This window comes from Tilletiopsis washingtonensis, assembly GCF_003144115.1.
Source record: "Tilletiopsis washingtonensis strain MCA 4186 unplaced genomic scaffold FA09scaffold_12, whole genome shotgun sequence".
NCBI lineage: Eukaryota > Fungi > Basidiomycota > Exobasidiomycetes > Entylomatales > Tilletiopsis > Tilletiopsis washingtonensis.
In genome coordinates this window covers 245,613-262,943 of record NW_020312009.1, presented here as the reverse complement: position 1 = coordinate 262,943, position 17,331 = coordinate 245,613, and the positions used below count along the sequence as shown (strand labels likewise).

The 17,331-nt window shown below is 67.5% G+C and overlaps 6 protein-coding genes across 6 annotated transcripts; 4 read left to right on the top strand and 2 right to left on the bottom strand.

Annotated features, from left to right (window-relative positions):
* The first annotated feature begins 698 nt into the window (after positions 1–698).
* FA09DRAFT_319239 (cysteine proteinase) lies at positions 699–6,047 on the top strand. The gene is made up of 5 exons (XM_025740930.1): positions 699–1,945; positions 2,009–3,209; positions 3,264–3,377; positions 3,433–3,516; positions 3,571–6,047. Exons 1-5 carry the CDS (start codon positions 957–959, stop codon positions 5,695–5,697), a joined length of 4,515 nt encoding a protein of 1,504 aa, XP_025597880.1. The 5' UTR covers positions 699–956; the 3' UTR covers positions 5,698–6,047.
* Positions 6,007–6,493, bottom strand: FA09DRAFT_298010 (hypothetical protein; the record flags this gene model as incomplete). The annotated part of the gene is made up of 2 exons (XM_025740229.1): positions 6,007–6,067; positions 6,237–6,493. 2 exons carry the CDS (start codon positions 6,491–6,493, stop codon positions 6,007–6,009), a joined length of 318 nt encoding a protein of 105 aa, XP_025597879.1.
* Positions 6,494–7,414: 921 nt separating this feature from the next.
* FA09DRAFT_40607 (hypothetical protein) lies at positions 7,415–8,024 on the top strand. Its single transcript, XM_025745643.1, has one exon. It carries the CDS (start codon positions 7,452–7,454, stop codon positions 7,827–7,829), a length of 378 nt encoding a protein of 125 aa, XP_025597878.1. The 5' UTR covers positions 7,415–7,451; the 3' UTR covers positions 7,830–8,024.
* A 256-nt stretch (positions 8,025–8,280) lies between these two features.
* Positions 8,281–8,988, top strand: FA09DRAFT_40605 (hypothetical protein). The gene has a single exon (XM_025745642.1). It carries the CDS (start codon positions 8,371–8,373, stop codon positions 8,830–8,832), a length of 462 nt encoding a protein of 153 aa, XP_025597877.1. The 5' UTR covers positions 8,281–8,370; the 3' UTR covers positions 8,833–8,988.
* A 3,245-nt stretch (positions 8,989–12,233) lies between these two features.
* Positions 12,234–13,278, top strand: FA09DRAFT_339099 (hypothetical protein; the record flags this gene model as incomplete). Its single annotated transcript, XM_025744178.1, has 5 exons — positions 12,234–12,454; positions 12,509–12,646; positions 12,707–12,970; positions 13,026–13,126; positions 13,187–13,278. The coding sequence occupies 5 exons, from the start codon at positions 12,234–12,236 to the stop codon at positions 13,276–13,278; spliced, it is 816 nt and encodes a 271-aa protein (XP_025597876.1).
* A 542-nt stretch (positions 13,279–13,820) lies between these two features.
* On the bottom strand, positions 13,821–14,412 carry FA09DRAFT_339098 (hypothetical protein; the record flags this gene model as incomplete). Its single annotated transcript, XM_025744177.1, has 3 exons — positions 13,821–13,897; positions 13,954–14,036; positions 14,096–14,412. 3 exons carry the CDS (start codon positions 14,410–14,412, stop codon positions 13,821–13,823), a joined length of 477 nt encoding a protein of 158 aa, XP_025597875.1.
* Between the last annotated feature and the right edge of the window lie 2,919 nt (positions 14,413–17,331).

Here is a 17,331-nt window from a genome sequence, read left to right as displayed (position 1 = left end):
AGTGTGCGGCGTGCCCGATGATGAGGAGCTGGAGCAGCAGCGGCGTCGCAGTCGAGTCTTCGCGAGGGCCGCTTCAGGACGACTTTCGCCGGAGGCGCGCCCTCGCAGAGAGGCCGCCGCCGTACGAGAGATTTTTGCGCGGCGGCGTGCGACCTGAAGCCACAGCGTCGCGCCACGTGGCCCTTCTTCGCCCTCTGCGCTGCGCCGGGACAGCCCATTCTTATTCAGACTGCCGGCCCTGCGCAGGCAGCCGAAGACATGCATCCAGGGGAATGCAGCATGCTCATTCTGGAGGATGTCAATTCTCGGTCACGCAGCACCCGCAGCCTGCTCAACCCCCTGGCGCGGCATCGCCTCTGGAAGACGACGGCGGCAGGCACGGCGCGGCGCGCGCAGAAGCTCATCTCGCGCCTCCACGTGCGCACCCGCCGCAGACAGCACCACCGGCCTCTAGACGCAACCCACGACAGCGCTCTCTCGAGAGTGTGGAGCAACATGAGCAGGCTGGCGGCCTTGGCTCTGTGGAGCGGAGCAACCAAGAGCGGCCTTTACCCGGCAGACGGGCGTTGAGCGAAGATGTAGGCCGCAGGATTTTGGTGCGCTTGCGACGCGCTGCGCCGAGGCGCGCCAGCACAAGAGGCGCGCCTCGAGCCGCGTGCTGCTCGTGCTGCCTTTGCGTCGTGTGCCGATTGCCGCGCTGTTCCTTCGCTCCTCACACCCTCTCCGCCGCTCATCTCCTCTCTGCCGCCGCCGGCACCCATCGCACTCGCTGCCGGCTTCTTCTGTGCGCTGCCTACGCCGTTGCCTGCGACTCGCGCACTTCTGCGCCAGCTCGAGCTTGTCTTGGGACGCGTCGCGCTTGGTTGGCGCGCTCACGTTCCGGAGCTCCACCTCCTCGCGGCCGCCCGCCAGTGCGATCGTCTGTGCCGTCGGCCTTCGACGCTTGCTCCACGCACATGACCGTCTCGCCGCCGCGCTCGTCGGCGCGCCGACCCTATCCCTCGAGCCCAGACCCCGCAGCGCCCATGCCGGCCGCCGAGGCCATGCCCAGCGGCAGCGGCAGCAGTAGCAGCACGTCTGGCAGCAGCCGGCCTCTGCCTGGCGGTGCCTCAGGCAGCAGCAGTGCGACGCTCCCGGTACTGGCACAGCTGCAGCAGCTCGAGCATGCCGGCAGCAGCAGCGGCGGCAGCGGCGGCACTGCCGGCGCCTCCTTCAAGCGTGCACGCACCGCCAGTCCTGCGACAGACGACGCCAGCAGCAGCGAGCCCGACGTAGAGCGCCGCACCACCTTCGGCCGCGCCTACTCCGAGTCGTCTGAGTCGGTCGCAGACGGCGATGCTGCGGCAGCAGCGCCTGGGCAGAGCCAAGCCTCGGCACTGCCCACGCCGCTGCGCCTCAGCTTCGCGCAGCAGAGCCTCGACAACTCTGCAGCGGCCGAGGCGCCCGCCGCTGACGCCAGCATGGCCGATGCATACAAATCCATCTCCGCGGAGCCGCCAAGCTTTGGCGCAAGTGCTGCGCCGGGCAGCTTGGGCGCGCTGCCCTCGTACAGCGACGCCATGCAGCAGTCTGTCAGCTGCCACACGCCCGGCTCGCTCACGCCTGCGCTGCCCGACGGCTCGGCTGATGGCGCAGGCGTCGCACCTGGTCTGAGTCCCGAGCTGGCGGCACGTATCAAGGCGCTGTGCAACGAGCCGCTGGCGCTGGACCAGCGCTGGTACGTCGTCTCTGCTCGCTGGTACGCCGCCTTCGAGAAGGCCTGTGCGGCCGCTGGCGAAGGCTCTGCCGACGCGAAGAAGCTCACGGACGAGGTCGACATCGCTGCACCCGGGCCCATCTCGTCGCTGGATCTGCAGGACGACCGAGCGCAGCTGCGCCTGAACCTCGTCGAGGACGAAGACTTTGTGCTGCTGCCTGAAGTGGCCTACGCAAGCCTCAGCATTCAGTGAGTAGTGGAGGTGAATATGGCAGCCGCGCTTGCTCACGTCAGCCTCTCTCTCCCTCATAGACTCGGCGAGAAGCAGCCTGAAATTGTGCGCAGCGTCATCAAGGGCTTTGGCGGCGAGCTGCGAGTCGAGCTCTACCCGCCGAGCTTCCGCCTCTACCAGCTGCCGAAGCCGAACAGCGGCCCCGATGCGCCAGTGCGGGCGCCCGTGCGCGCCGACTTCTCCATCACCACGCCCATCAACGCTCTCAAGTTCGCAGCGAAGCGTACTCTGCTCCTCGACGAGAGTATCGCGGACGCAGACGTACGCTTCTGGCGTTTGCCAGCTGATGACTCCGTGGGCAACGGCTTCCTGCCGCTGCCTCTCGGTGCCGACGTGCTTGTGCATGACGCTGTGGAGCTCATCAAGTGCGGCGAAGACGATGGCGTGAAGCGGAGAGACACGCTGCGCGAGCTGCAGCTGGACGAGCCCGTCATTCACCTCGCGGTCGAGCGTCGGGGCCCGAGCGGTTGGCTCTACGACCAGAGCGGCCGCGCGGCTCTCCCTTCCGTCAAAGGCATCTTCGCCCAGGCTCCCGGCGGAGACTACCTCGCCTCACGCTTCCAGAGCACGACGGCTCCGCCGCCGCCGCCCAGGCCTCTCATGTCCAACGTCAACACACTCGGCTCCGCGAGCGGCTCAGGTCAGAGTGCCTTTGGCGCAGGGCGCGTAACGCGCTCGCAGACGAGCCAGGAGCGCCACTCGGGCCCGCGCGGCCTTACCGGCCTGTACAACCTCGGCAACACGTGCTTCATGGCGAGCGCGCTGCAGTGCCTCTCGAACACCGTCGAGCTGCGCCAGTACTTCGTGACGGGCGTGTACCGCGGCGAGATCAACGCCGACAACCCGCTCGGCATGGGCGGCCAGGTCGCGATGCGCTTCGGCGAGCTGCTTGAGAAGCTCTGGGCCGGCGGCAATGGTGCCGTGCATCCGCGCGAGTTCAAGCAGACGCTCTCGCGCTTCGCGCCGCAGTTCTCCGGCTATGCGCAGCAGGACACGCAGGAGCTGCTTGCCTTCCTGCTCGACGGCCTGCACGAAGACCTGAACCGCATCCGCAAGAAGCCGTACGTCGAGGCGCCGGACTGGGAGGGCGGCGACGAGCGTGAGATGGTCGCGTTCGCCAAGCGCCAGTGGGAGATCTACAAGATGCGCAACGACTCCGTCATTGTCGATCTGTTCCAGGGCCAGTACCGCAGCACGCTCGTGTGCCCCGAGTGCGACAAGGTGAGGACTCCCGCAGCAGCTCGATCTGCCGCATGCTGATGACACTCGATGCAGGTGTCGGTCAAGTTTGACCCCTTCATGTACCTCACGCTGCCCGTGCCCAACCGCAAGAAGATCTCGCGCAAGGTGCACGTGCAGCCCGCGGATCCGACGCGCCCAACTTACGAGGTGAGCTGCGCTGCTTCTTTGTCGGCCCGACGAGCACTGACTCGATGCGTCACAGCTCGAGGTCGGCGGCTCGGCAGAGACCACGTACGCGCAGGCGAAGGAGCGGATCGGAGGCTGGCTCGATATCGACCCAAAGAGGGTGAGCACATCAGGCCTCCGTGCCTCTGCTCTGCTGACGCTCGCGCCCGAGCAGTTTGCACCTGCCTGCGATATCTTCAGCGGACAGATCTACGCGGCAATTCCGGACTACGAGGCGCTGGCAAGCATCGCCCAGAACGACTACATCTGCCTTTACGAGCTGGAGGGCGAGTACACGCCTCCAACTGCCGAGGTCATGCGCGACCACGGCGGCGAGGACGGCAAGCCGCCAGTCGAGGAGTACGCAACGCTGCCGGTGTTCAGCGTGCTTGGCAAGGACTACGGTCGCAAGGACACCATCGGCGTGCCGTTCTTCATTTCCGTACCTCGTGCCCACGTGAGCGACGAGGCCTACATTCGCGATGTGCTCATCTCCAAGTTCATGCGGCACGCCACCAGCGAGGGCGCAGAGATCCTCGAGGAGTACCGCACGAGCAGCTCGGCCGCTGCAGCCGGTCAGCAGCAAGAGCAGGCCGCGCCGCCGGCCGGTGACTGGGAGATGGTTGACGCTGATGCGGCGCCGCACGCGACTCCACCGCAAGCCGACCCGAGTGTCGCCGATCTTCCCTCGAGCGAGGAGAGCACGCCGCCTGTGCCTGGCTCCTTTGACGCAAGTGGCAGCGCAAACCAAGCTCCCTCACGGGATGCGAACGGCTTCGACGGCGCCCAGGCGATTGCCGAGGACGCCAATGCGGTGTCGGCCTTCCAGCCGCTGGAGAACGCGTCGCAGCCGCGGCGTCAGAAAGCACTCTTCACCGTCTCGTTCACAGCGCGGCGTGAGCGCGATTCAACCTTCCCTCGGAGTGGCGACAACGTCGGCGAGCCTCTCGCGGAGCGCAGCGCAAGACGTCAAGCGGCTCTGTCTTCCGCTGCTGGCACCGCGTCGCCTCCGCAAGATGCAGACGAGACGATCATGGCTGACGCCGCCGGAGCGGAGCCGTGGCCGCTGGTGTACACTGGCGGAGCCCTGGTCTGCACATGGTCGCACAACGCAAGCACTGCTGTGTTTGGGTCCGACATTCCGACCAAGCACCCATGGGGCGCGAGCGAGAAGGTCGTCGATCCCGACCTCGTGCGCGAGCGCGAAGATGCAGCAAACCGCGGCGCGGGCTACCGCGCTCCGCAGCTCTCAATCGACGACTGCCTGGACGAGTTCACAAAGGAGGAGAAGCTCGGCGCCGACGACCCGTGGTACTGCCCGACGTGCAAGGAGTTCCGGCAGGCGACCAAGAAGTTCGATCTCTGGAAGGCGCCCGACATCCTCGTCGTGCACCTGAAGCGCTTCAGCGGCGGGCGCATGCAGTCGCGCGACAAGATCGAAGACCTCATCGACTTCCCGATCGAGGGCCTCGACCTGACGCGCCGTGTCGAGGGCGCCAAGGCCGTCGCCAACCTGCAGGCGCGCGGCGAGGAGGTGCCGTCGGTCTTCAACCTGGCTGACTCCGTCGGCAGCGTCGCAAGCGACCTCAATGACGACGCCGTGGCTGCCGATGCACCGATCTACGATCTGTACGCCGTCGACAACCACTTTGGCGGCCTCGGCGGCGGCCACTACACGGCCTTTGCCAAGAACGCCGAGGACGGCCTCTGGCACAACTACGACGACTCGAGCGTCAGCCTGGTCGCCGAGCCCGAGCGCGTCAAGACCAAGGCGGCCTATCTGCTCTTCTACCGCCGCCGCACTACCCGGCCGATCGGCGGCAAGTCGCGCGAGAAGACGGACGTGGCCGTCAGCCGCGGCAGCACGGCCACGCTCAATGAGGCCTCGAGCGACGAGGCCTACACGCCCTTCTCGAGCGGCACCGACGCGACGATGCGCGACGTGCGCGGCGCGACGCCGGCGCCCTTTGCGACGATGCCCTCGTCGCTGTACGTCTCGAGCGGTCCGAACGACGGCCTCTACCCCGACGACGAGTACGACCTATACGGCCCGGCGCAGCCACCGACGCCGGCGGCCTACGACTCTGACGCACCCGGCGATGCCAGCCGCGTGCCCTGGGCGGCGAGCACGTTTGCGCCGCGTCGCAACTCGCAGGCCAGCACCGCCAGCGCCGAGGCAGCGTACGACTCTTCGCCCGGCTCGCCGAACATCGACTCAAGCCGGCGCTCGAGCTTTGACTCCCGGCCGCACGGTCCCGGTCCCAGCCTGGACGACGAGGAATTTGAGGTGGAGTCTGACTGAAGCAGTCTGCCTGCAGACGTGCATCGTCGCCAGCAGCTCCTCGCCGTCTGCTCCCGCTCTGACTAGGTACGCCGCGCCGCATCGCTCGACGAGAGCCGCACACACCACACCAGCATGCCACCCCATGACATGGCGCAATACCACATCTAGAGGAGACCGCTGTCACCGCGAGCCTGTCTGCTGAACCTCGGCTGGCATGAGGCTTGCTGCGCGCTTGGATTTGATGTCATTAGAGGTTCGTCAATGCGTGCGAGTGGCAGGGGTGCGCGTCCCTGCGGGTGATGCCCTCGTGGCATGAGGCACCGGCGCTCAGCGCTTGCCGGCCTTGATCTTCTCGAGCTCGAGCTTCCACGACTTGAAGAGCTGGATGCTGAGAGAGCGAGTGGTGTCAGTCGTGAAGAGCTTGCTCATGAAGGCCGCACGGCGGGTGCGTCGCGGACGAGCTCAGGCTCTCGTTACAGAGCACGAGACGCGGCAGGCCACACGTGCTGTGCGACGACCCTACGGGACGCAGGAGCTCTCTCGCCGCAGCCACTCACCCCTCCTTGCCCTTCTCAAAGCTGCCCTCGCGCGCGAGCGTCTCGCGCTCGGCCTCGAACATGGCGACGACGTCGTCGAGCGCCGCCTCGAGGCGGTCGAGCTTCTCGCCCAGCGCATACGGGTTCTCGATGCTGCGGCCGATCGAGGCGCCGACCTGCTGCGGCGGGTTGGGGTCGGGCACGTTGTCGGCCGTGTGCGGGTGCACGCCGCCCGGGTTCTCGGGCGTCGGCTCGGGGCCCTCGATCTTGTCGCCCATGGGGTTGGGGTACTTCCTGTGCCAGCGTCAGTAGGGGCGAGAGCGACGAGCGCGCTGTGGCAGCACTCACTGGTCGATGGTGGACGCCATGGCTGTGCGTGTGCGTGTGGGTGCTGGAATTGGTGGTGATGAAGCAAGTTGCAGCATCAGCTGTGCCGCACGGGCGACGCCTGGCCTGCTGCGCCTCGACGACGCATACGATCTTCTGGCGCCGGCCAGCTTCTCGGGCCCATCCCAGCCTGCTCTCCTGCGCTGCTCGAGGTTCAGCCAGCGCAGCCGCTCGTCGCTGATGAGATCATGTGGAGGCGCACCGTGACGATCACGTGCCGCTTGCGCTCGGGTCCCACGGTCAAGGTTGGAGGACGCCGCGGCGTCCGCGGCCAGAAGCCAGGGCCGCCGAGCCGACATCCTCTTCCTGCCGCTCTGCTGCTGCATTCTCTGGGCTGCTGCATGGTGATCCTGCGCCTGAGTCCAAGAAGAGACAGCCCGGGCTGCCGAGCTCACGACTCGGGCCGGCCGGCCTGAGCACGTGAGGCGCTTCTCGGGAATCTGTTGCGCAGGCAGTGAGATGCCCGTCGTGCTGGGCTTGCTCTCGAACTCGGGCGCTCACATCACTCTGCGACTCCGCCCACGCGCATGCTGCGCCTTCGCCGGCTCCGCTGCGCTCGTGCCGCGGCCCATACCTTGCGATGGCGTCTTCGCAGCTCTGTCGCTGACGCTGCATCCCGGTCCTGATTCTGATGCTGGGCTGTGCGTGGCGTGCATGCGAGGCGTGCTTGGCGAGACGCTGCCTCGCGCCGCGGGCCTACTGCCGGATGAAGTTGGCAAGGCTGCCTGAGCGCCGCTCCACCAGTCACCGAGCTGCCAATCGTCAGCGTCCGTAGGCAGAGCGAGAGAGGAGCGCTCAGGTGAGGAGGGATCGCCCGCCGGGCCTGCTTCTGCGAGCAGCTCGTGGTACATGTCCCCGCACCCGTGTCTGAGGCGCCCAGACTTGCTCCACCGCACCTGCCGGCCTGCGGGAAGACTCATCGTCGCAGATCGCGGGTTCTGCGCACGACGATGCCCACATGCTGGGTGCTGCACAAGACTCTGGTGCTGCGTCTGCGTCTGTTGCGCGCTGCATCTGCGGAGCTTGAGTCGAGTGCTGCGGCATCGGCAGCGCTGCCTCAGCGTCTGCAGACGGTCAATACGTGCTGCATCTCGCGGTGCTCTCCGCCTCTCGCACCTCGACAGGATTATGATACGACTGACTGACCTGCACGGCTGCTGCCGCTGCGAGCGCCCAGGCGAGATACGAGCAGTAGCCGCTGCTGCACGGCGGCTCCGGCGTGCCTGAAGCTGCTGGCGGCGTACCACTCTTCATCCGCGCTAGCGCGAGTGCCGCCCTCCTCCCGCCGCCCGGTTCCCTCGGAGGCTGCGTGTGCTGCTGCGCTGCTTGCCGCGCCCCGCCTTGTCGCTTCTTCGGCTCCCGCCATACAGTGACGCCGAGCGCACGCTTGCCAGAGCGCAGCGCAGAGCCAAGAGATGTCGGCCAACAGCATGCTTACGCAAGAGAGTGTCGGCTCTGTCGTGTACCGAGGCGGACCATGGGCGTGCCTGGCGCTGCAGTCCCCTGCATTGTTGATTCTGCGTGCTGCGTTCTGCATTCTGCATGCTCCTCTGCGTCGGCGAACCATTCCCTCATGCCCCTTCCGCATGAGACCTGAGGTGCCTATGCAGGGTGCGGACGCAGCCTGCTCGCTCGTGGCTTGCTTTGGCGCCTCTCTGGCGGCGGCGGTCAGACCTCAGCAGGCAGAGCGGGAAGCGATGCCTCAGGCTGCCTTGGCGCCGAGCGGGAGTGCTGCCATTCCTCGCGCGAAAGGCAAAGGCCGGCGGGCATGGTGCATCATCGGCGCGCTACTCGACGGTACCGCGACAGCCGTGCGACTGAGGGACGGGGAGAGACGACGCTAGGAAGAAGCACACGCGACGATGCCCGAGCCGGCACCCGGATGCGCTCCGAGGCCGGCCCGAGGGCAGGTAGCACACTACGGCTAGTGCCAGCGCTCAAATGCCGATGTGCAAGGGCTCGCAGCACCCTCGCGCAACGTCGAGCTTGGACGCGAATTGGTAATGACGGCCGGGTCAGGAGGAGGAGAGGGAGCGATGCCGATGAGGTGCAGCGCCGCCTTGCACCGCAGCCGGGCTTTCCTGCGCCGCTGCCGCTGGAAGAGCATGCTCGTGGCCGAGCGCGCAGTCGCAGCATCGGCCATGCGCTTCATCAGCTCGCAGGAAAGAAGGCCGATTGGAATGCTGCGTGCCCGGGCAACGGGGTCCAAATTCCACCGTTTCGGCCGTGATGCCGCGGTGGGCAGAGCAGCGCCGCCGTCGCAGCGCTCCTGCTCGCCCTCGTTGCGCGGCTCCGAGGCGGCATCGGGTGCGGGTCCATGAGATGGCCGTCCGTCATATCACACCCACGTGCGCTCGCTGGGAGATAGAAGCGGGGCGAGCCGACGGCACGGCGAGGACGTCGGAGCGAGTGGCCTGTCTGCCAGCGGCAGCGGCAACGAGCGTCGGGTCCGTCGCGAGGAGGCATAATCGCTCCGACCGCACTTCCCACTGGCCAGCGACTTCGTGACTCCGACGCTGCGTTTTGCCGCTCGCGACGGGCCATGGGAGGCGTTGCGCATGCCGTTCGTCCTCTGCTGCTGCCGCTCGGCGAGCGCTTGCTGCGCGCTGAGCTATCGCTGCCGGATCATCCGACGTGGCACCCAGCAGACTCAGCGGGCGTGCGGGCGTGCGGGCGTGTGCTGCGGCGGCAGCGGCGGAGGGCAGTCGTGTGGCAGCGCAGATGCAGCGACGTGCCCGCGCGCCGCCACCGCATCACCTTCTCCGCCGGCGCTGCAACTGCGGCCGTGCAGTCCTCGGCATCAGCTCGCAGAGGTGCCGCCTTCACAGCACCCTGCATTGGACAGAAGAATGCCGAGGCGGGGCATCGCGCCTCTGCGCGCTGGGAGCAAGGAGCGGCGAGACAGCAGCAGCGGCCTTTGCGCCCCTCGGCGGCACCACCCACGCAGTGCTGCTCCTGGTGCCATGGGAGCGCAGCAAGACGCAGCAGCCGCTCAGCGGCAGCGGCGCTTTTCCCACCCGGGCCGGCACCGGCGCGGCTTCGGCGCCTTTCGCTTGGCTGCACCGCTGTGCCGGGCGCCTGCACGCTGCTGCAGCTGCGTGCGTGCATGCGTCCTGCGTGTGCGTGCAGGTGATGCGTCTGCGCTGGCGGCTGCAGAGCGCAGGGAGCAGCATGCAGCTCTGCTGCTCGGCTTCGCTTCGCTTGCGGTGCGAAGACGGCGCGCGGCAGCGGCGGCAGGCCGCAGCACTCCCAGCGGGCCAACCGTGCCAAGTGCGCAGCATCCGCGCGGCGCACCCGCGTGCAGCCGCCAAAGCGTCCCCGTGCCCCGCCCGCTGCCGCTCCAGAGACGCCCTCGCGGTGGCGACGAGGCGCTCGCCCAGCCCAGCTGGCCGGTGCCCCACTGCCGCTGCCGAGGAGCCGCCTCACAAGCCTGCTCTGCGCTTGGCGGTGGGCCGGCTGCGACACGCCGCAGGTGAAGCGGCGTCCCGGCGCGCCGTGGGACGCGTACCGGTCGCCGCCAGCGCCAGCGAGCAAGAACGGGCAGAGAGGCGCGGAAGTGCCGTGCGCCGCGGCGTGCCTCCCGCCTGCCTGCTGCGCGCGCGGCACGCCACGGCGGCCCCATGGCGATTGCGCGCGCGCGGCGTGGCGCGGTGAGGGCGCAGCGCCTCACTCAATTCGTTCGTCTCCCGCTCACCGCCACGTACGCCGCCTGCGCCGCTGCGGAGCAAGGAGCAGCCGCACGCAGACGAGGTGCGGCCGCTCTGACGCTGCGGCGGCGGCAGCACGGCCGTACGCGCTACTGCAGGGCGGTGCCGATGCCATGCGCATGGTCGCACGCGCTTGCCGGCCGCACTCACGCTCGCGCATCTGGTAACGCCGCCCGCCACGGCGGGAAGCGCGCGAAGGCACGCTCGGCCTCGGACGCATCAGGCTGCACGGCGGCTGCTGGCGCTCGCTGATGGCCCGCCGGGACACCGCTCGCAGCCGGCCTGCTGGATGTGGGTGCTGATGCAGCAGCAGCACTCTGCTCGGCGTGCAGCAGCAGGGGCAGCTCCAGGGGCAGCACAGCGCAGCATCTGCCCCTCTGCGCGAGCCGTCGGCGCCTTTTCTGCCCACTTTCTGCCCGATCGAAGCGCCGCTGCGCTGGCTCCTGACGCACGAGATGCAGCAGGCCGCGCGACGGACGGCCTTCGCGCTCGGAAGGCCGGCGCGCATTGGCATTGGTCTTCCGCTGCCCTGGCTGCGTTGCCGCTCCCCTGCAGCTGTGTGGGCCTGCGAGGCTGCTGCGAGGCGGCCTCCAGCGCCTGCGGGTCCGAGACGCAGCAGCAGCGCAGCACACACAGACCCGCCGCAGCATGGACGCTGGAGGGCAAGGGCGCTGCCTGGAGGCTGCCCATCTGATGCTGCACCTGAGAGGCGCTGGTGCTGGCGCGGCTGCACGCGCCGCCGCGGCGCGCCTTGTGCTTGCCTCGGCCACACTCTCGCCTCGCACTCGCCTCGCTCCTTGACACCGCACCACCACGACGAGTGCCGCCGTCGCGCTGCCGGAGATCGTCTCCTCCGCACCGCCGGTCTCGCTCTCTTTCTCTGTCTCTCTCCTCTCCACCACCTCGTCGCTGGGCCGCTCCGTCTCTGGGCTGCCGCTCCCTCGCACTCTCGCTGGACCTCCGCCGCTGCGTCTCGCCGTTCCTCGCCTTCGCCTGCCTCGCGCCGTGGCACGCACCGCCGCACATACCCCACATCCTCTGCCCCATGCCACGAGGCGCTCTGCACACCAGTCTCGCCGCCTCAGCCTGCCGGTTCAGCATCTGCTGAGCTCGCCCATTCCTCGCACTGTTCGCCCGATCGCTTTCTTCCGAGGTCCCGCACGCGCTTAGCAGCATCTGCGCTCCCACCGCCGGCAACACTTCCAGAAGCCCACTGCTGCAACGCTTGCCGATCGGCGCGCCTCTCAGTATCAGTGTCGACGCAGCAAGCACATCAGAGCCTCGGTCGTAGCGCTAGGCTCATCGGTCCTCTAGATACTGACTGTCGCCCTTGCTGAACTTGCCAAGAGCGCTCGCAAGCGCTGCATCGCCGGCCGGCGCGCCATCGGAACGGATCCCTCTTCTTCCTCTCTTCGTCGTTTCCCTCGACGCATCGCTCGCCTAGGCAAGCGCCTGCCCGATTTTGCGCAGCATGACCTTGGAACGCCGCACGCCAGAAGGCCGCCAGAGCCCATCGCCCGAGCTGTCCTCCCGGCGGAACGAGCTGCCGCCAATCATGTCGCACCTCAGGACGGCGGACGCTTCCAACGACCCGCCCAGCAGCTCGACACACGCTCGCCATGCAGCACCTCCAGCCGCATGGCGGAGCGCCGAAGTGCCTCACTCATCGCCGCTGCATCGAGGCCACTACGACGAGCCGCACATGCACGGCGGGCCGTACGAGGCAGCAAGTGGACCCACGCGATCGCTGAGGAACGACGGCGGGCCAAGTTCTGGTGAAGGCCGAAGTTGGCTGCCTCGGGGCTCAAACGCACCGTACCACCAGCGCGACCACTCCGCATCATCGTCGGTGCTGCAGCCGACGACGTCGCCCACAGGACGGTTGTCGCGAAGTGCGAGCACCTCAGGCCCAGCGCCCGCGGCCATGCCTCCTGCGATGGCTCCTTCGCCCGTCTACACCGGCGAGCAGCACTACGGATCACATCGACAGCGTGCATACACAGTGCAGGACGATGCACCTTCGAGCTGGAGCGACGCCTCTGCTCTGCCTTCCATGCACCGCTCGTCTGACAGAGTGGGAGCCGTAGACGCGCCTCTGCCGACACTGCAGTCGCATCCCTTGCTCAGTGAACATGGCGAGCCACGGTGGGTACTGCGACGCTTTCCACTGCTTGATGCCTGGCTGACCGTGTCCTTCAGCACCTATACCTTGCACATACGGCAGCAGCCCGCGCACGGCCGCATGTTCGGCTTCCGCACAAAGGACCGGCGGCCGCTTGATCCGCTCCCGATCGTGGAGCTGGTCGTGCGCGACAGAGACGGCCGCGTCGATCATGTGTAAGTAGCACAGCCGCTCAGCATCGTGGCATAGCTGATGCACTTCACTCCGTCGAGCAGCGCACACACAAGCCCAGATTTGCTCATGCAGGTGTCGTTGTCCACAGAGCACTCGGGCGACAGAGAGCTCGTCACCTCTAGTGCCAATCCCAGCACAGCGCTGCCCTACAGCCGCTTGCTCGAAGGCAAGCTCACGTCCAGTGGGCACAACGTCAAGGACCTGGACGGCACACGTGTTTGCCTCTTTGTCTTCACCGACCTGAGTGTGCGGGTCGAGGCGACTGTCCGCCTGCGCTTCTCTCTCGTGCGGCTAGGCGGGACGCGGTGAGTCGCGGCCCGCGCTGGATCAGCGGTGTCATGCGCTGACTGCTTGGTCCAGATGGCAACCAGGTCTCTCCTCACACGCCGGCTCTGTCGTTGCAGAGATCGACTCTGATCCGTTCGTGGTGCACAGCTCGCGGACCTTTCCGGGCCTCAGCGGTGAGTCTCGATCAGGAGCACGAGGATACCACGACGCTGACTGCCGGTGCACGGCCACAGAATCGACCGAGCTGGCAAAGTGCCTCGCAGCTCAGGGTGTCGCGGTGCCCATCCGCAACCAGAGCCGTCCCGGTGCCTCTGCCCTGGACTAGACCAGCCGCGTCCGTTCCTCTTGCCTCAAGTCACCCGATCCACGCCATTTGATGTCACGCCGCACCCCGCATTAAGATCTCGGGCCCGCCTGCTCCCACTGAGCAGCGCCGCGCGCCCGGCTTCGTCAAAATTACTCTCCGTCACACGACACTTCTACACCCGGATCTCCCCAATGAGCTGGGCGCCGTCCTGCCGAGGCCGCGCCCACTGTGCGCTCTGCGTGCGCATGCAATTGCATACGGAGGCAAGCTGCCAGTTGGATGAAGAACGAGAGAATTAGGGGTGCTGGTGCGGTGAGAGGCTAGGCTACAGATGAGTACCGTGATGAGGTCGAAAGCCGGCGTGCGATATGGGGTGAAGAGGCCAGAGATTAGGGTATCGCGGACAGACTGAGCAGAGGCCAAGCGACAGCGAGGCAGCGCCTGCCTCACGTCGCAGGATTAGGGTGCCGAAGGCGAGACTCGGCAGAGGCAGGAAGGACGAGGAGCTTAGAGAAGCAAATCCGTCGGCGAAGCATCTCGGAAGCGCGGCGAGAGCGCCTTCACTCCGACGCTGCGCCGGGTGGCAGCAGCAGGCTCGCACCTTGTCGAGCAAAGTGGCGCGTGAGGTCGGTGATCGCTGCAGGGCTCGTGTGAGTTGTCGAAGTAGCAGAGGAAGAAGGCTGCCACACGTACGGGGCGCCTGGAAATTTCCGGCCAGTACCACTTCGAAGACCTCAGTGGTTGCTTGCGCGAGCCTTTGCGTCGCAGGCGCTCCTCTGCAGCTGCGTGTGAGCGAGTGAAGACTGCCGGAGCATCTGCGGAATGCGCCACTCACAGCGGAGTGCGCAGCAGCGACACTTCCAGCCTGAACAGGCCGCGCGAGCGGACGCAGATCTCAGGAAAGATGCACACTGCGCGCAGCAGGGGCGACGCAGTGACTGAAGCGTCCGGTTCGACGGGCAGAAGCAGGGCCTGCGGATTGCTTGCCAGAGTGCCGTAGAGCATGCGGACCGCTCCTTCGACCGGCAGGCTCGGAGCAGAAGATCGGTTCTCCGGGCTGCTTTCCTCGGACCCCTCAGGCGTCGCGGCACTTGATGCGCCGCGACTGGTCGTGGCGCCCGAGCGGCGAGGCGACGGAGTAGGAGAGAGCATGTCGGCTGTCTGCCCGTGTTCAGTCAAGAGGCGGACCTGACAAGTCAAGAGTGGCAGCTCTTCCAGGCTGGCGTCAGGACTCGTCAGTCTTGGAACTTTGAGCGAAGCAGCAGGGGCAGCCTGTCCACTCACATCGACACGTCAGCACCCCTTTCGTCTCGCGCAGACACCTGCAGGATCAGAGGCGGGCCCACCGCGATTCGAGAGAGCAGGTTGCTCCCGAACGCGCAGCCTGTCTGAGGCTGCTGCAGTATCGTGAGAGCGTATGTCCTGCGAGAGGTTGGCGTCAGCACGCGCACAGCTCAGCACCCGGAAGAGCCATGACACGTACTTGTGCTCTGCTGCAGGAGGCGCTTCTCGCTGCTTGCCGCGCTCTTGCTGTTCTGGATTGAGGAGCCCGCGTGAGGGACCGGAGTCTTCACTAGTCCGACCTGAACCTCGTTGCTGTCCCGGGCTCGCTGATCTTCGCGCGGAGCGGCTGGCGGGTGCAGCTTGTCCTCTGGCCGGGTTCGGAGCGGACACGACTCGCTGCCCTTGAGAAGATGCGAGACGCGCTGCTGTCGAATTGGAAAGAGATGCGCCTCCTTGTGTCTCTTCAGGCGTGCCCGAGGCATGTCTGGAGGCGTTGAGAGGCGACGAGGTCTCTTTTGTGGACGGAGACGCGCGACCAGAGTGGATCACGTTGCTTTTGCGCTTCCGATCCGGTATCTCAGCAGCGGTGGCACGGCTGAGAAGAGCGGATGGCAAGCTTCCATCAGCCTCTGCCGCAGAAGTTGGGCGCTGCAGTCGTGTCGTGTCAACGACGTCGTGCGATTCGATTGCGGATGCCGAAACGATGCTGGCCAAGCTCGATGAGCTAGGCAAAGTCGACCAGCTGGACGAGCCCGGTAGGCGGGCTGCCGAGGGAACTTTGCCTGAGGCAACCAAGGCGGCCCACGCCTCGTTGGCCTCTGGCGCAGCTGCATCAAGGCTGCTGCGCAGCCGGCTCGGCGAGGCTACGCGAGGACGGTGCTCCTCTCCGCTCTGTCCAGACTCGCTGACAGCCGGATCCCTGGATCGACTGCGTCGCCGCTGCCGGGGAGGTGGCGACGGCGATGCGCGACGGGTGGCTCTCGCACTGTGTCGCGTTGAGGAAGCAGCAGAGCCTGGCTGACTCTCCGTGGCTGTCTGCTCTCTCTCCGTCGTCATGCCGTGCCGATCCATTGGCCCACGAGACCGTGCGTGCGGCACGGACCTCGGGACGTCCCAAGAGGCGACTTCAGACCTGCGAGCTTCTCAGGAGTGTCTTGTGCGTGCAGACTGCTTCGAGCACGGCTTCGTCGCCTGCTCAGACAGCCTGTGTCCGCGGCAGCGGTGCCGCAAAGAGAAGGAGCAGCCGAGAGGCGGCCGTGCAGCGCCGCAGATGAACGTGTGTGGGACAAGCGCCGAGCAGAGAGATGTTGAAGTGCGTCCCGATCGAGGGGCGCACGCCGACGCAGAGATGAGAGCGAGAGCAGCGGCTGCCGGACGGCGCAGCGAGGGACAGGCGACGGGGAGCAGCGGACGCGGGCGCGCACGGCCTTGCGAGCAGGGAGCAGGAGTGGTGGTGGCTCGCAAACGAGGCAGCGGCGTGCGCTCTGGCAAGTCGCTCGGGCACAGCAGCGTCGGAGCCAAGACGGCCGAGGAGACGGAGCGTGCCGCTGCCGGCCCTTGCTGTCAGCTGCGAGACAGCGGCGGCGAGGCGCCGCGACGCCGCGACGGCAGCGGGCCAGCGGCGCCCAGGCAGCCGCAGCCGCTGGGCAGATGCTGCTGTTGGTACGGGCGCTGCTGCTGCTGTGCTGCACTGCAGCGCCGGTGCCCTCTCGCGGGCGGCAGCCGAGGAGCAGAATCAGCATGTACCACTCGCTCGGAAGGCACCGAGGGGCAGAGCCGCGCAGATGCGCCTCCTATGCCTCGACACAGCATCCAGGCACTCAACTGCCGGCGTGCTGCGCCTGCGCGGCTCCGATATAGATCGCCCGGCTAGGGAGCAAGCACAGCAGAAAGAGAGCAGCAGCCATCAGCTCTCAGCAGCCCGAGCAGCCGCAGGGTGAGAGGAGGCGACGGGCGAGTGTGGGAAGTGTCCGCGATCGAGACATCGACGCCCGCGCTGCGCCGCTGATGCTGCGCCGTCGCGCCTTGCGGGTGTGGCTCGCGGCCGGCGAAACAGCCAGCGGAGGGCAAGAGGAGCATCTTCTGCTGCAACTCCAGCTGCGAAAGCGGCCCGTGAACTCGCCCCCGGGCCGGCCGGCGGCGTCCTTCCCACGCCGTCGTGTGCCGCTGGTGCTGCCAGCGCCGCTGAGGCACTGCGTCTGCGTTCCCAAGGCTGCGCCTTGCTTTGGCCGAGGAGCCATGCGGAGCTCGGCGCTCGCTACTGACGCTGCGGTGGGTGCGGTGCCGAGCGGGCGCATCTGCGCTACCGCAGGGAAGGAGGAAGGAGGGTCTCGCGGCGTTGCCTTGGCCTCGAGCCGCCAGGCGCCAGACGCAGCGTCTCGGCTCGGGATCGGCACCGGCACGGCGCCTGCGCAGCCCCGGCAGACGCTCGGTCGGGTTCACACAGCAAGAAGAGGCGCACCGCATCCGCCATCGGGGCGCAGGGCAGCGCCCGCGAGACGCGGCTGCAGCACGCTGAAACCCCGCGCCGCGCGGCGGCGGGCGTGCGAGCACGCCGCGCTGCCGCCGACGCAGCGTCCGCGAGATGCGACGTGGCTGCCACGGCGACGCAGCTGCAGCATGCGCAGCGGCAGGATGCAGAGCATGGGCGGCGAGATGCAGAGAGCGTCGACGCTGTGATGCTGCATCTGCGTGCTGCATCGGCGGCGCTGCGTTGCTCGGCGCTGCCGCTGCCTCTGACGCTGCGGCGCCGCGGCGGGCAGCGCGCCCGCATGCGGGCCTGTCTTG

Excerpts from the sequence above, each read along its gene's own strand:
- FA09DRAFT_40605 (XM_025745642.1), top strand. The coding sequence starts at position 8,371 with ATGGTGCATCATCGGCGCGCTACTCGACGGTACCGCGACAGCCGTGCG.
- FA09DRAFT_319239 (XM_025740930.1), top strand. The coding sequence starts at position 957 with ATGACCGTCTCGCCGCCGCGCTCGTCGGCGCGCCGACCCTATCCCTCG. Across the intron at positions 1,946-2,008 it reads TACGCAAGCCTCAGCATTCA|ACTCGGCGAGAAGCAGCCTG; the intron begins GTGAGTAGTGGA and ends TCTCCCTCATAG. Across the intron at positions 3,517-3,570 it reads TCGATATCGACCCAAAGAGG|TTTGCACCTGCCTGCGATAT; the intron begins GTGAGCACATCA and ends GCGCCCGAGCAG.
- FA09DRAFT_40607 (XM_025745643.1), top strand. The coding sequence starts at position 7,452 with ATGTCCCCGCACCCGTGTCTGAGGCGCCCAGACTTGCTCCACCGCACC.